The sequence below is a fragment of the Poecile atricapillus genome, chromosome 2, assembly GCF_030490865.1.
Source record: "Poecile atricapillus isolate bPoeAtr1 chromosome 2, bPoeAtr1.hap1, whole genome shotgun sequence".
Lineage (NCBI taxonomy): Eukaryota > Metazoa > Chordata > Aves > Passeriformes > Paridae > Poecile > Poecile atricapillus.
In genome coordinates this window covers 82,835,692-82,851,318 of record NC_081250.1, presented here as the reverse complement: position 1 = coordinate 82,851,318, position 15,627 = coordinate 82,835,692, and the positions used below count along the sequence as shown (strand labels likewise).

At 37.4% G+C, this 15,627-nt stretch overlaps 1 protein-coding gene across 4 annotated transcripts in view; it reads left to right on the top strand.

Annotated features, from left to right (window-relative positions):
• TENT4A (terminal nucleotidyltransferase 4A) overlaps positions 1–15,627 on the top strand; it is a 66,514-nt gene that overhangs the window by 44,835 nt on the left and 6,052 nt on the right. For 2 of the 4 annotated variants that reach the window (XM_058831539.1, XM_058831538.1), the window contains exon 11: positions 8,467–8,625. The exons of the other annotated variants lie outside the window; for them this stretch is intronic. In XM_058831539.1, the coding sequence (XP_058687522.1) occupies positions 8,467–8,625 (159 nt within the window). The remainder of the gene's footprint in view (positions 1–8,466; positions 8,626–15,627) is intronic. 4 annotated transcript variants of the gene reach the window in all.

The following is a 15,627-nucleotide window of genomic DNA, read 5'->3' as shown; positions in this document are numbered from 1 at the left end:
TTAAAGTTACACTTCAGTAACACTGAGGAACAAGAGAACTGTCTTCTTAAAGGACAGGCTTCTCTTTCCCCATATATTTTAGATTTCTGTGCTTTTTCTCAGCAAACCATCTGAAACTCAGGAGGATGTTTGCTTTCATCTTTGTACATCTAGGACTAGCTTGCAGGAGCCACTTCTGGTCCACTGCCTACACAGCCCAAAATTAAGAACTGGATCTAATGAGACCAGATCATAATTTGAACAGAAGGTATCCTTTTATGGATTTCCCAAAGTAGCAAAGCTAATTACAAAATACCTTAGTCTAGCACTCTCTGACAAATTAAATTATAGCCATGCTGTCTTTAGTAGGTGTTCTAGCCAACTGCAAAATCTTAATCACAAAGGACAGCTTGTCAAAGGGCCAGTAAATTTTTGGTCAAAGACCTTGTGCAAGAGAAGCCTGTCTTTGGGTATCACCATAACTATTAGCTGGAGAGCTGTTCAGTTCATGGGGTTGTCCTATTGTAAATGTCAGTACAGAGCTCCAACTTACTCAGCAGTATGTCTAATATAGTTCTGTGCAAAATATTGAGTATTAAGATTCCTGCCTTGTTACCTCAGCTCTGTGAAGAATGTAAATATTAGTGGTCAGGAGCAAACTAAAGAACACATATTAAAAAACCTTATGGATATAAGGAATTTGGTTATCAAAACATATTGGACCATTCATATATTTTTCTCAATTATGTTAATTATCAAACTGATCTACGTAGTAAGTCTTCTCTCAATGAAACTTTCTGCTGATTTCAAATACCCTATGCTGCTCTGAAAAAAAGCAGGTATATTCCTCACCCCTGCATACAGGTAAGTTGTACAATATGATGCATTCCTACATGATCCAACAAATGTTGACGTGAGTAATGAAACATGCTTTATAAATGTCTGTCATCAAGGACAGTGCACAGTATGTGAATTTTTACTGTGTGTAAGCCAGAGTCAAACTGTTCCACAAAAAAAAACAAGCCTGTGGCATTAAAAAAAATCTCACCTTCATACTGATTTAAGTGATTGCTGAGAATCTGAAACTAGATGGAATGAGCTATGTTCATCCCTAGCTCTCTGCTTGTTTTGGGTAGTTGCAGATGTCAGTCTCACAATCTAAGCAGTGACCAAATTCCTCTTGAAAATGCTATGTTGGTTGGTTGTTTGTTTTTTTTTTTTTTTTCTGGGTACATTTTTTTTTCATTATGGACCTGCAGTCTATATCTGGTGACCAGGATTTCTTGTTGCTTAAGCATTGTGGAAAAATGATTTTCATTAGCTCAGGAAGTCCTAGAGTAGTGCTAGAGAATATCTGATGCCTGATCAGTGGTGTCTGCCAAGTAGGAAATAATCCTAGGTATGTTTTTGCAGTCTCATTTTGGTCTGGTTTGATTCCTGGTGCTTAGTATGCTCTGCAATTCTGATGATGTTATGCCAAATAAAGCTTAAAATTTTATGTGACAGTGATGCCTGCATATCAGCAGCAGATAAAATGGCTCATAGGAAAATCTTAAAGCTCCTTTCTGTTACCTTACGGATATATAATGTCATATCCAGTCCATCACAGAAACTCCAAGTTGTCTGTTAGAAGTTTGATTCTAACAAATTTCATGCAGCTTATCTCAGTATTTCTGGTGATAATGTAGTGTGGGCTTCTACAGTGAGGTAACTTTGTGAAGACCTCTGAGTTCTCAAGACAGTGCAGTCATGCCAAGGTAGTTGAAGTTTCAGTGAACAAGGTATCTCTGTAGTCTGGCTTTGGAGATGACACAGTCCTTGCATCTCTTTAACATTTATAATACTTTCTTTCAGACTGTTCTTGAAATTTTAACTGTAACCCTTGCAGGATTATAAAAACCTTTAATCAGAATGTCAGTGCTTGATCTGTCCATGGTTCAGCCCCATCAGCTAGAGAATGTGCCCCATCAGCTAGAGAATATGCTGAGCAGAACCTTCAGTGTTTTGTGAATGTCTTTTTACTGTATTGAACTATTACATATTCAGTACCTTGATTGGATACTTACATTCTGAGACTAATATATAAATATGACTGATAAGAATAAGATTCACTATTCTTACAGTTCTGCTGAGTGCACACAAGATCCACACTAATTTTTTGAATGGTTTACTTGCTTTGCAGTAATTGTGGCTTAATACTTGAACTCAACATGCTTAATGAAGTTATCGACCATCTCACCTTTCTTCCTATTAGTGGGGCCTATTATGCTTCCATATTCACAGAGAGAGGTGATAGAGTATATGACATATCTCTGGATAAATGTTGTGCTTTTTAAAAATTATCAAATTTGCAGGCATGAGGCATGCTTGTCTGCCCTAGAGGGACAGACACTTCAGAATATGTAACAGCTCTTCTTGAAAAATCTTTAACAGTCTTGTTAAATCCATCTTAATGACTGATTAATTTGTAGACTTGCAGTTGAAATTGTATGTATAAGGAGTGAGGGCAAAAGGAGGTTGCCTAATAAAATTCTCAGCCTGAGAACAAGAACTACAGTTTTCTTCCTTCTACGTGCCTGAATGTTCTCATCTCCTAGCGAAGTAACTGTTCAAATATGTTTGAGTAGTTGATCAGCTTTTTGTAGAAAAATGCAGGTTGTGTCTTAGGCTTCTCCCCTTCCTGAACAGATAGAGGCAAGTTCTTTAAAAAGCCTCTTGATGTTTAGCCTTCATAGAGATATAAGTGCTTACTTGTAGACAGATTGTCTCCAAATAAAGCAGTGGGCGACCCTGAGTGCAGAGACAGGGATAACCTGGTGTACTGGGGAAAAGCATGTAATTGACATTTGATTTGGGGCATCTAAGAGTTTAAGCCCCCAAATCCTTTAAGATGCTATTCTTTTTCTTTATTCTTGCTATGCAGATTACTAACACTTCCTGTGGATTAGAGTGGAACAGATTTTTCCAGTGCTGCTTTTGCCTATTTTCCTCTTTCACTGTATGACCCCATGTTTGTTTTTGAGGTTTTTAACCTGTATCTCTGACAGTGCAGGGTTTTTATACTTTCTCATGCCGTTCTTCAGTTCTTCTGTATCAAGTTCCTTGAGCAGTCTCTTTTCCATATCCACTTGAAGTAAGAGTAAATTCCTGCAAGGCTGCAGGAGACACAACTTTGAATACAAAATTTTCAAGTAATTTTATTTAATAAGTTAGTCTAAGCAGGAGATACAGAGGGAATCTGTAATTCAGCAAGTAAAGTGGGATTTTGCAGCTGTGAGGTCAGTGAAGTAAGGAGAGAAGCACATATTTTTTTAAAATTTGACTTCAGATTTGTTTCTGGTGCCAAAGTCTAAGCTGTAGTCTTGCCATATCTTAACATTCTGTCCTATGGAAAAAAAACCAAACAACTCCACAGAGGTACCTAAGCCATTTCAGGATGGAAGAACACCTAAATTCTGTGTTCATAGTCTAGTATGGTGCATGTTCAGCTTTCATAATGAGTCCTGTGATTTAGTGCATAACTTGAAAATCAAGGTGGAAATATTTCTATATTGTTAGCAATATAGACCAGTTGAAAGCCTGTGAAATAAAAGTATTGGGGCAACAAAGGAAGTTTTTAATTATGCATTTTTGGGACTTTTTAAATTAAAATGGCTCATTTGAAATACAGTGAGTATTGATAAAACATGGAATAAGCTAAGCTTGCAGTTAGACCTCTCAGGATATAATGAGGTGTACTAGGGTACTAGGCTTGTATCTAATTAGATACTAATTAGATAATGTTTTTAGTTGCCTTTCTGTAAAACAAACACTAATGCTTTTGGAGGATGCATATATTTCAGTTTGCTTGTGTATCCTATATTCTTTCATTGCTTCTCGTCTGTAATCACAATGACCAAGATATTTTCTTTCTGCAATGAAAGGCAGAAAAACCAACCAATTTCACCTTTACTCAAGACTTATATTGTTTATAGGCTGGCCAGTGGAAGTGGAGCAACTATATGGATGCAAATTATCTTGTGACCTTCCATAGAAGTAGACATTTTCTTCATCCCAATTCTACATTATTTACACCATAGTTGAAGTTATGGCTCCACCTACCAAGAAAAGAAATGGCACACAATGTGAAAGAAATGGGATGAGGGTGATCACATAGTCACCTTTGGAAGCATGGTGGTTTATCAAGCACAGTTAAGTGTGCTGAGGCTAAAGCCATTCAAGTGAGAGGATGTATTGAAGTTCTTCTCCTGTGCATGGCACCAAACTATGAAATGTCTGAAGTCCTCTGGTGTTGCTTTATGTTCAGAGGAGTGTGCTTTTGCACTTTACTAAGCCAATTCAGTAACAGGATGTATTTGCTAACCAAATTTCCTTTCATTAGCTGCTCCTGCTTTTCTACACTGCAGTTCACCAAATCGTGTGGTAGGCTGATTCAGAAAGTGAAACTAGTAAGAAGGGGATTACTGTTTCTGTGGTTCACCTCTGTGAATTATCACATAGTAATGTCAGATGCTAATACAGGTGTAATGGAGAAAGCTGGAATAGGAAAAGAGGCAGAAGGTGTAAGACTGGCAGCAGTCATCTGTTAAATCACTGTAATTTTAAGTAAGGACAGGAGTACTTGAAAATGTACAGTGTAAAGTGTTAACTATAAACAACAATTTTCAGTTCTTCACTTTCAAAGATGGAACAGAGTTTTTACTGAAATGGTCATTGTTCTCTCACAGTTTCTAGTTCCTGAAAGTTGTGGGAAAGAGAAAAGAAAAATGTTTAATTAGTGGAAGAAATTTTGAGGGTGGAAACAATAAGAATCTTTTTGCCAAGACTTTTGTAGTTCTTTCTTGGAGTTGGGGGTGAAAACCCAAATCCATCACATTCAGGAAACTTGTATTCTATTGTTTTAAGTTTTTACTTCTGAATACTGACTTTAGGATAGACTCCTTTAGCACTGAGCCAACCTTAAACACACTGGGATTGTGAATTAATCTTACATAACTTCAGCTCTTAAAAAAACATACTGTCTTGGAAATGGAAAGCTCTGAAATGGTAGCTGTTAACTGAGAAGTTACCAGGTATCTTAAGCCTTGAGTTATTAGTGGAATTGAAGTAAATTCTTATGGCCAGACCTAGTTAGTAAAGAAGTTTTGGCAAGTAAATATTCTTTTGGTAATGGGGTCCTGGGTCTTTTTGTAATGGGAGAAGCATTTTGCAGAAGAGTAAATGATTTTACTTTATTCTTATCCTGTGTCAGGAAGAAAAGTCTAGATTTCACTTCTTCATCTTTCATACGACTTCAGTGTTTTACTGTTTCTGTCTAGGCAGAAGTTCATCAGTTACACTTGAGTTTCTAGGTATCTTCCATACTTTATTTTTTCCAGCATTAAAGTAAACTAGAGTCCTCAGTAGTCATGGCTATGAGTATTAGAGCTCTTCCTTCCACATACTAAATTCTTAATCAGGAGGTTGAAACTTGTTAAAGAGCATGTTTTAAAATGGAAATGTCCCAGGAGGATAAACATACATCTGTTAGTCTTTCTTGGTTTCTAAAAGCCTATCTTTAGAAGATATTTTTCTTGCAGGATGAGGTACTGCTACAAGGTGCAGTCTTGTAGCTTTATCCCTACATTATCTGCTAAAATCAATTGAGGGATCTTACCCTTTTTGTGAACATTTATCTTTTTTAATGTGACCTCTGTAGCCCTCACCCTAGTAGTGGTCAGAGCTTTTGTCTTCCAGAAGTGTACCTAACATGTCAAAGGTGTTACCTCCATGTATTTATTTGTAGGTCATCTGAACTTCTGTAGTGCTTCAAGTTTTCATGTGACACTTAAGATTCTGGTCCAGAAGACCCAAGAAAAGTTTAATCCTTCAATGTAGGCTGTGCTTATGGAAAATCAGATTGGTTCACATTGGGCCTCAGATTTCTGATCCAAATTTAATCTTTCAGTTTAAGAAAGGTAATGCTGCTCTTTACAGAAGGATTTTGATGCTCTTGAGAAGTCACAATATCAACTCTGTAAAGTAATGCCATTGGCAATACAGGATTGCCTTAGAAAAAAGATACAATCTGCCTGTATGAGATGTGTTTCAGTGATTAACACTTAAGGCAGAAAAACAGATTACAAACTTAAAATAAAGCAACATGAGCTTCATTTGTGGTGAACTGTAATCTCAGTTACGTGATGTGATGCTCTTTTCCATCTGGAACTCCTTTTCTTTCCAGCTACTTTTGTTGTTTCTAAAGCCCCTTAGAAATCCCATTAATGAGAAGTGTCTCATCTGGGTTAGGTATGTGAACCTTCAGGGATCTAATTGTATCTAAGTAGTAGAGAAAGGGTAGATCCTTTGAATGGAGACACTAAAATTGTTCTTTGGTCGGGTTTGTGACAGCTGTATTGCAGTAAATTTGCACATTGGTTTGGCTAGACAATAAGATTTCTTTTTCCATCCCATCTGCTAGCTCATGGGTACTTGTGAGCATGCTAAGAATTTGTCTGTCCATTTCCCCCTCTTCTCATTATTTTTTTAATAATTCCATGACCAAAAGTGTCCAAGGAAAAACATCTTTGTGGAGACCTTAGCCTATTCCCATGATGTTGATACTGTAGGATTGGGAAAAGGAGAAAAATGCCATCTAATCTAGGCATCAACTAAAGCTTAATTTTTGGTCAGTGCTGCAGCATATAGTTTCCCTCTGTGACGAACATATTTATTAAAGAATAAATATCCAATCTCATAAATAAGAACTTCCTGCACAGATTCTTTTTACGAGTATGGTGTGTCTCTAGTGAATTCATGATGCAGTTACCTGCTTCAGAGGTGTACTGTAACTTTTATCACTAGTTCAACTAATTAATAGAAGAGCAGCTCCTTTCTTTTTAGATCTTATTTTTTACTATGCACAACTTTATACAGACCAATAAAAGACTGGTTGTTCTAACAAATTTGTTTTATTGAGGACTCTTTCTACTGTATTTAATTCAGCTGGGATGCAAGTTTTGCGTTGTAGTAACTCATTGCTTAGGCTACTTAGTAGTCACAGTTGTCAGTCTCACATAATCTTCCCCAAAAAAGCTTTTAAACATCTTGTTTCTGTTCTTGAGCAGCCTATTCTCTAACTGAACAATCTAATCTAGAAAACAAGGCCATTTGAGGGCAAGTAGTAGTGCTGGAGATCTATTTAAAGTTTACATGATTTAAGTAAAGAGTCTTTGCTTTGAGGCAATTAATCTCTAGAGACAGAGCAATAGAATACTTCAGCTATTACTTCAACAATAAAGATCTGTGATGACCTGAGCCAATAGTGCCTTTTAACATGGTAACTTCTAAACTTCTAATTGGCCAGCCCCCATGTCTTGCTATTATTTCAAACCTAAGAGTTGACAGTGGAAAAAACACTGGTGGTTTGGGATAAAAAAAAGGTTTTTCCATTGTTTTTAAGTTCAGAATGCTTTAGAGTTAAGAATGTGGTAAAGCAGCAGTGAAACATAGGGGAAGCTACTTCTGCCATTATGTTGTGCCTGAAAAATAAGTTTTACAAGAGGTTTTGTCTTCAAAGTTGTTTTAAAAGGCTATGGCTTGCTTTCCACTTTTCTCAAATTAGAAAATAATCATTTAAGAACTGAGGTAGGTGTTTTCAGACTTTAGTAATTCCTATAAACCCCTGGATCTGTGCTTGCCTCCTTGCTCTTAGGTTATTATTATAATACATATTATTTTAGCATCACCAGTATGTCTGCTTAGGATGCATCTGAGATTGCAGGTGATCAGGCTGGATGGAGGAAGAATAGTAATCAGTGCTATCAGTTACATTGCATTATCTTTTCTGTTATCCTACATCTATCTTGCTCTCCCTGAAGAACTATACCTCAGATTTCAGATGGAATGTGAGGGGAGCAGAGCTTCCCAAGAGCAGTGGTGTGTGCAACTGGTGCATATATACTGGTCCTTACTGGCAGAGCATCAACTTGTTTCTTGGTAGGTGGAGCCCTAACTTTGCTATTGCTGGATAGAGTGGAGAAGATTGTAACAATTACAGTGAGTAACTTCACTATATAAATCAGTACACTCCAGAACACTGTTCTGAGGAGTGAATCTGTCACGACAACTCAAGTTCTTACGTTCTATCACCCAGATTATTGCCGTTCTTGTTCTCTTTTTTCCCAGCTTTAGTTATCATCTTCTAGTTTGAATTTGCTAGAGACATAACTTTGGCTTTAGATTTGTGCTGACTGGAAGTGACCTGTGATTGCCATAGACCTGTTGACATTGTCTTCTTAATGGAGGTTCAGTTAAACTTTTGCTACATGTATAAAATAAACATAGTGCTGGCTTTTATTTCATTATTATTTTGCTATTGAAAAAAAATAATTTTGTTTTATAGTATTCACTTGAATTGATATTTGGATGCATTTTCACGTGCATAGTCTGTATATACTGTACTTTCTGTAAAGTTGCTTTTCTTTTCCCCTTTTTCTCTGCCAAAAGGAATCAGATACACCACCTTGCACAGCTCCTAATGTTTACCAGTTCAGTCTTCAAGCACCGACTCAGCTTATGGCCAGTTTAGCACCCGCATTGCCCCTGCCAAGTGGTAAACCCCAATCTGCGCCTCCGAGAACCCTGATAATGGCTGCCAGTAATCAGGTATGAGCCAGCAACTGTCACAAGCAAGCAATCACATCACAAGTGTAGGTTGTGTGTGCTGTGCTGTCAGTCTAAAAGCCTCTGAGGATAACCTTTATAGAGCATGTACTAAGCTTCACATGGTCATAGTAGTACTTACCTGCTGTGTCAGAGGTGTGGGGAGAACAAAGGGTGGGAAAGGGTTTAGAGTAGAAGAACCCTTCCGCAACACAGACACCTAGGAGTAAGTTAAAGAAGGTGTGTCAGGTGTCTGACTCCTTAATTTGTATTTGAGAGTCCTGGTGGCCAACTAGTGCAATATTTGTAGATCTTTAGGCTGTTTAATTTCTACCACCATATAGGTGGTAGAGCTGTAAGATAGTTTTTTATTTTTAATGAATAGTAGTGAGCTTTCTGGGCTTATTTAGTTGTCTTTATTTTGAATTATTGGAACAGATTTGGTTACAGTTGTAATATTCTGTAATACATTTTAAAGGTAGAGAACAGAAGATTAATTATGGACATGTGCACAAGATTTTTACCAAAAAATTAAATGTGTGCATAAATGTGATGGGACCTGAATGTATTTTGGCCAGTGTATCCATTCTGGTACAACCTCGATGCATCTTTCTGCAAGGAAGACACACCCTCAATCTTGATAATTAAAGCTATTTGTCAAACTTACCTCACAGGAGGCTTTTTGCGAATTGTGGGTTGTAGGTTGCCTACGGTAACAAAACAGTTTCTTTGAAACTTAGGTTTGGTCAGGTTCTCTTTCTTCTTCTCCAAGTCCTTCTATCAGAGTTCTTGGAAGTCAAGCGCCAGGAGATTTTCAACTTAATGACTTTGTCTTTTTGTAATTGATTCAGCACTTATTCACTTTATGAATCTTCACTGGAGACTCTCCCATTTGTCTATATCTCTGTTCCTGGGTAGCCCAGACCTGGGCCTAGCACTCTCTGTGTGACCTCAGCTGTGCTGAGTAGAGGGGAAATGATCACTTCACTTGACTTGCCTTTGGTTTTAAGATCCTAACTGATTACACAGATTCTTCCCCTCCTTTTTTTCCCCTACTACTCAGTCCCACTGGCAAGACCAGCTTACATGCACAGGAAATGTATTAGTGAGAAGCTAATAGAATAATAAATTTCTATAGTAGTGTCTGCAATTGAGTATTCACTGGCTAGTGAATACAGTCCAGTCTGAAATTTTAGAAACTTTTTAAAATAAAACTTGAGACTTATTTTAAGTTAAAATTCATCTGAAATACAAACTTAGTGTAGATTGTTCTTTCCTTAACAGCTCTACTTTTCTGAAGAAGTACCCTGGAGCTAGTTAGGAGCCGTGCAGTTGTTAGTACAAAACAAGTTGGCATTCAGAGTGTTTGCCACAGTTGTGAGGAGGCAGTGTGTCATGTGAATTTTGTATCTTTGCTAGAATTTTGAATCTTGGAAAACAACTCCTTTGTAGCACTTTCTCTGGCTTTCAGTTCCTTGACTGTTCTTTCAAGTGATTAATTGTTGTTAGTAGTTTTATAGTACTTGTATGTTTAAAAGCAGGAGTTTTTCTGTGGTTTTGCTTAACAAATATGTGCCTTTGAGAATTACATTAAATCAGAAGAATTTCTTGCTACCTATAGTTAAGAAATGGGATAATAGACTATTTGCATTGAATTTATCAAAAGCTTATATTTTGTGAGGTAGAAGTAGGGTTTTTTTATAAAGTTTATGATCAAGTCAGAAGTGGGAAATGAAATAGTATCAGCCAGAATACTGTAAATATCTCCTTTCCACTTCCAACTTTCTGGAACATAACTGTGCGAGATTAGGCTGATGGCTTTTCTTTTGAGTTGATGAGACTCAGCTAGCTTATAACTCTTAATAGGTGCATTCTGCCATCTTAGAGGACTTCCTGTCCTGATAGATTTGAACATGTGTAAGACTTTCTTAAAATCAAGTCTTCTTTCATATTAAAAAAATTTTGAAGGGGACTTATTTGTCTGCATGGTGTCTTCAGCTTTCTCTCTGGCAACTTTTTCCACCTCAGTTCAGCTTGGAAAGCTGTACCTAGATGTCAAGTACAAATCTCAAAAGCAGGAGGTGCCAAGAGCATTTAACTGTATTTTGAGCAAATTACTGCCTTCTAGGCAAGTTTGCCGCTGTTAAAGCTTCCTGTTATTTTTATTTTTGAAACATGTTTGGTGTGATTACCAATTCTGTTTATGTAGTGCATAATTAATTAGAGAATTCACAGATATTTCAGGGACTGATTAAGCTCCTGGCATAGGTCTGTGTGCTTTTCAGGACCATCATCATCCATCATTTTTCCAAGATGATCATGCTTCTACACTGCTGACAGCAGCTTGAAATTTTACTCGGGGGAGCAGAACGGTGTATGAAGCAATGCTGCCCATTAGAAATAAGCTGATAAACAGATATTGGCGTACATGTGCAGATGAGTAGAGGGGGCAGAAATTTCTTGGTAACTTCCCAGGGAGAGAAGGGGACTACATTCCCTGTTGCTACTTCGACATAAATTTAATTAATGCTGGATTGCTGTTTGCTAGGTTACCAAAATGAAGACAGAAGAAGCTTCCTTTTTCTTAAGTCAGAAGAACTCTTTCATTAAACTTTTAAGATGCTTTCTTTTTTCCCCCAAAGGGTTATGTTTTGATTCCAAAGTATCTAAAGCCAGTAAGCACCAGTCCCTCTGCTGCACTGGCTGGCTTCTAATGTGTCTGAGAAAGTCTCCAGTAAAGGTGAGTGGTGTCTGATTTGGAGTACTGTCATGGTTTTAAACCAGTAACTAACAAAAAAATTACTTATTTCTTGCTGTGAGATATGGATTAGAACAAGAGCAAAACAGGCATAAAACTTAAAAGGAATAAAGAAAGTTTATTGACAAACTACAATAATAAGAACACCAGAATAAACTTCCAGAAAAACCTTTTCATCCCTTATCTACCCACTATTCCCTTGTTCACATGACAACAGAGACAAAAACTTTGGAACTTTTGTGGTTAAAACAGTCCCAATTCCTGCTACAGTCTTTTCATCAGTCTTTGTAGAGAAACAGAAGTTTCTTCCTGTTAATTTATGGAGTTTCTCACAAGAAAACTATTTTTGTTATAGTTTTCCATTGCTCTGATGTTAGCTGCCTAGAACTGCTCTTATCAGAGCTCACTCCTCCCATTTCACATCACTCTGAGGTGTGTATGGGCCATGAGTCTAGGGATGGCATTTTAAGGATGAGTTATTCAAAAGCAAAAGTCTTCTTCATCTGTTTCTGTGAGCTTCACCAGAAAAACAGTTTTTCTCATTGCCCCCCAAGGCTTCAAATTTTCGCTTCACTGTTTCCAGCACTTCACTATATCACAATCACTCTACTTTTTACTCGAAATTTTCACTTTGAACACTCTATTCCTCCCTATATATGGTCATGAATTAAAGGAGTTCTTTCAGGACTTTATTGTCCATCTCCATAGCTTTAACAGAAAAATATTTCATCTTAATTAAAGCATCTTCTTAATTCTCTACCTTTCCTGAAGCTTCTTTTCTTTCTTGTCACTGGTAGTTTATAAAGTCTCTTTTCATGTTGATCACTCTCTTTTTCCTTTTCTGGATTAAAAAAAAAATTAATCTGCAAGTCTCATCTGGGAAATGAAAAGTTTAAAATCTTGCCCAGGCTTTGTAGATGGCTCTGTGACCTGTGCCGGTGCAGGAGCTGGAACCGTCTGCAATAGAAAATTCCTCATGGCTGCTCTGGAGAGTGTAGTCGCCGCCCCAGCCCGCTGCAGGTCCAGAGCCTCTCTCCTTCTTCACTCGGCAGTCTCTAGTAAATTTAGTCACAGCAAAACCCGCAGCCGAGCCAGAGATCGGCCCAGCCAGAGCCCGGGGAAAACTTTCCGCAGGCCCGCATCTCCCGCCTGGGAGATGCGGCGGGCCCAGCCCAGTCCCCCGCCCGGCCACATGGCCTGGGCAGGGAATGGGAGGCCTGGAGCTCCGCCACCCTTCACAGCCAGGAAACAAAGAGAACCCAAGTGCCCTGACTTTACATCTTAAGGTAGGGTTCACAAGTTGATCTCCCTTTTCAATGGTTAAAATTGCTGTCAATTCCCCGTAATGACCAATAATTGGTCAGGAGAAGAGACTCCTTTCAGTCCCCAGCAACTTTAACTTCCTTAGCTCTCACAACCACCTTAAAGGTAAAGTCACCTCATGACAAGTATGTTCGTTGCTATGGAGAAAACTAGGAGTTGAAACCTTAATGTCAGTGCTGAAATACCACAGTCAAAACTTACAAAACGATTTGCAGGAGTAGATTTTTTAGAGTTTAACCAAATAAGATAGAACATATAAACTTACAAACTACTTTTTTATATTGTGTTACAGGCACTTCTGTGGCTAACATATTTTGTTTCAGAGTTTGCATTTATCCAGAACAATTTTTAATGGTGTTGCTTTCTCTCACTGCTGATACTGCTAGTATCTCTGAGATGACTGCTGGAAACTTAGTAGTGTTGCAAACAAAATTGGTCAGGGACTTGAGTCAAAATTTATTTTAGATGAGTGCGGACAGTTAAGTGTTGCTCACTTGGATGAAGGATAAATTTGTAAGTACATGTTTTTATTCATGTCAGTGCAGAAGTATGCTGAATTCCCTTTGTATATTAAGATACTTCAGTGTTTTCAGTATGTCAGCTTCAATTTAGAAATTACCTAATTTGTTCAATGGCATTTCTAAGCTGCTTGGGTACTGAAGGCTTCTTCACTCAACCAAATTAAATTTTTGTAATTATTTTTTTATTGAGAATGCTCTCATTTGGGGTGGAATAATTTTTCAGTGTCCATGCATTTTCGTAGAAGTAGTTATGGTTGTCTACTTTGGAAACAGTTTTGTTTCTAAATGTCAGATTCTCATCTTCTGTGTGTGACAGAACAGTGTTTGGTTTTTAACACATGCAAAACTTAGGAGAAGATGGTGTTTTATTTCCTTTTCTAAGGAAAGAAGAGAAGGAAAAAGGATCTTGAGTTTGAGGTTGTTCAGCTGAAAACAGTACTAGAGATTTTTCATCTAGATTGCCCTATACTTACATGTGGTGTTATCCTTCCGTGTATGGAAACTGATTTAGCCTGACCAGACCCTGGATAACCTAATCTGACTGCTTACAACAGAATGTTGGTTTAGTGATCTCCAGAGGTCTTCATATAAACGTTTAGTCTAGATGTTTATAGGACTGTAGGTATGAGATCCTCTGGCCACATTGGCAATTGCTTCCTGAGTGCTTTTTGAGTTGCAGGAAAAGCAAAGTATAAATAGAATTTTCTTAGAAACATAAACAAACCCACCATAAATAAGACCTAAGGAAACGTAGAAATCATACCTTCCTTTTGTTCTCATAGTAGTCCTTTATCTTCCAGTGTTTTTTCCAGATTTTTGCTCACAAACTGAGATTGATTTGAATAATCACATATGCATTTCCTCTGCAGACTTTTTCACATGCACTGTGTTGGTATCACCTCATCATTTGGAAAGGGGTTTTCTTACTGTAGTAATGGTTTTTCTGTTTCAAATTGGAAGTGAGAATTCTCAGTGAGGTAAGATTTTTCTTTAAGGTCTGAAACTGTCAGCTTTGTCTTAAGAAAGCTATTATATGTTGTTCTCTGTAGTGTCAAGTATGCAGATACACTTCATGGCCCATGTCACAACAGCAGCAATGTTGCAGTACAAGTTCTGTCTTCTGGTAGCATTGTTTTGACTCTTGCCCCAGCTTGGAAACTTGGGTACTGACAAGATTGAAAGGGTATTTATTTAATTTGTCATTCTGCTTTCTTTATCATAAAAAAGATATCTTTTCTTTATCATATTTATCATTCTTACTCTCAGTCCCTCATTTTGGGGACTAGGCCCTCTGTTCTCTCAAATACTAGTTTATCTTGGAGCTGCTCATACTAATACTGCCTAACCTGTTGTGAAAGGTGAAGGGGACCTTGACCTTTGTGTGGTAGTTCTGACAGTTGTCTGTAATGAAGTGAAGTAAGATCTGAAATATTGAAATAATCTGCTCCCTTGCAGCTTTAATTTTTCCAGTTTTCTTGTGCTGGAAGGTAAGAAACATCTAAAATTTTTCTTGCTTTTGAACTCTTTTTAAGTTCCCATGTTGGTTTATCTATATTCTTTGCTGTTCTTATGGTTGTCCCTATAAATTTCCCCTTTTAATAACACCAGAAAAGAGTTATGGCTCTTTTTATAAAATCTGTTCAGGACTCAAGATTTTATGAGTTGTAGGTGAACATGGCCTATAGGTCCCAAAAAGAGAAGTGTCTCTGTTTCCTGTGTTTTGAGCCATATTTTCCTAGATTGCCAGTACTAAATAACTTTTGGAAGAACTTACTTTGGTTTGTGTCTACTTCAGCTTAGAATTCTAGACCACATAGAAATCTTACCAGGTTGAGTACACCCAGGTAGCAAGTGCAGATATCTTGCAGAATCCTGTTAATTAATCTAAAGTAATGAGGCTAGATTGCCTAATAATTGGCTTACTGTTTATGCAGTTGTGACTAAAATGTCAGTTAGGTCACTGTCTATTACTTCTCTTCAAAACAAGGAATCTATTTCATAATGAAGAAGTTGTTAATTTTTTTGAGAGTATTTACGGATGTTGGTATGCTCACAAAGTCAGCAAGTGAATGCTACAAGCCTAAGAGAGTTAGGAAATACTGTAAACTTTGTGAAGTACTTTGAGAATGCATTATAAGTTATTTAAGGGATACTTAAAGTGTTAATGGTACATTAAGGTAGCACTGAATACTACTCTGGTATTTCACATGAAATGATTTTGAGGTGTTTGCATTTGGTTACAAGTCTGATCAACTGCAGACGAGATTCAAGTCATGGCCTTTAATCCTGTACTCTAAACAACAAAATAGTAAATATGTGATCTTTCAAAACTGTCTTATGTGTTTTCTAAGCTTTTCCTTTACCTCTGCAAGCACTTAGCAATCATGTTGAAGCACTGTATGC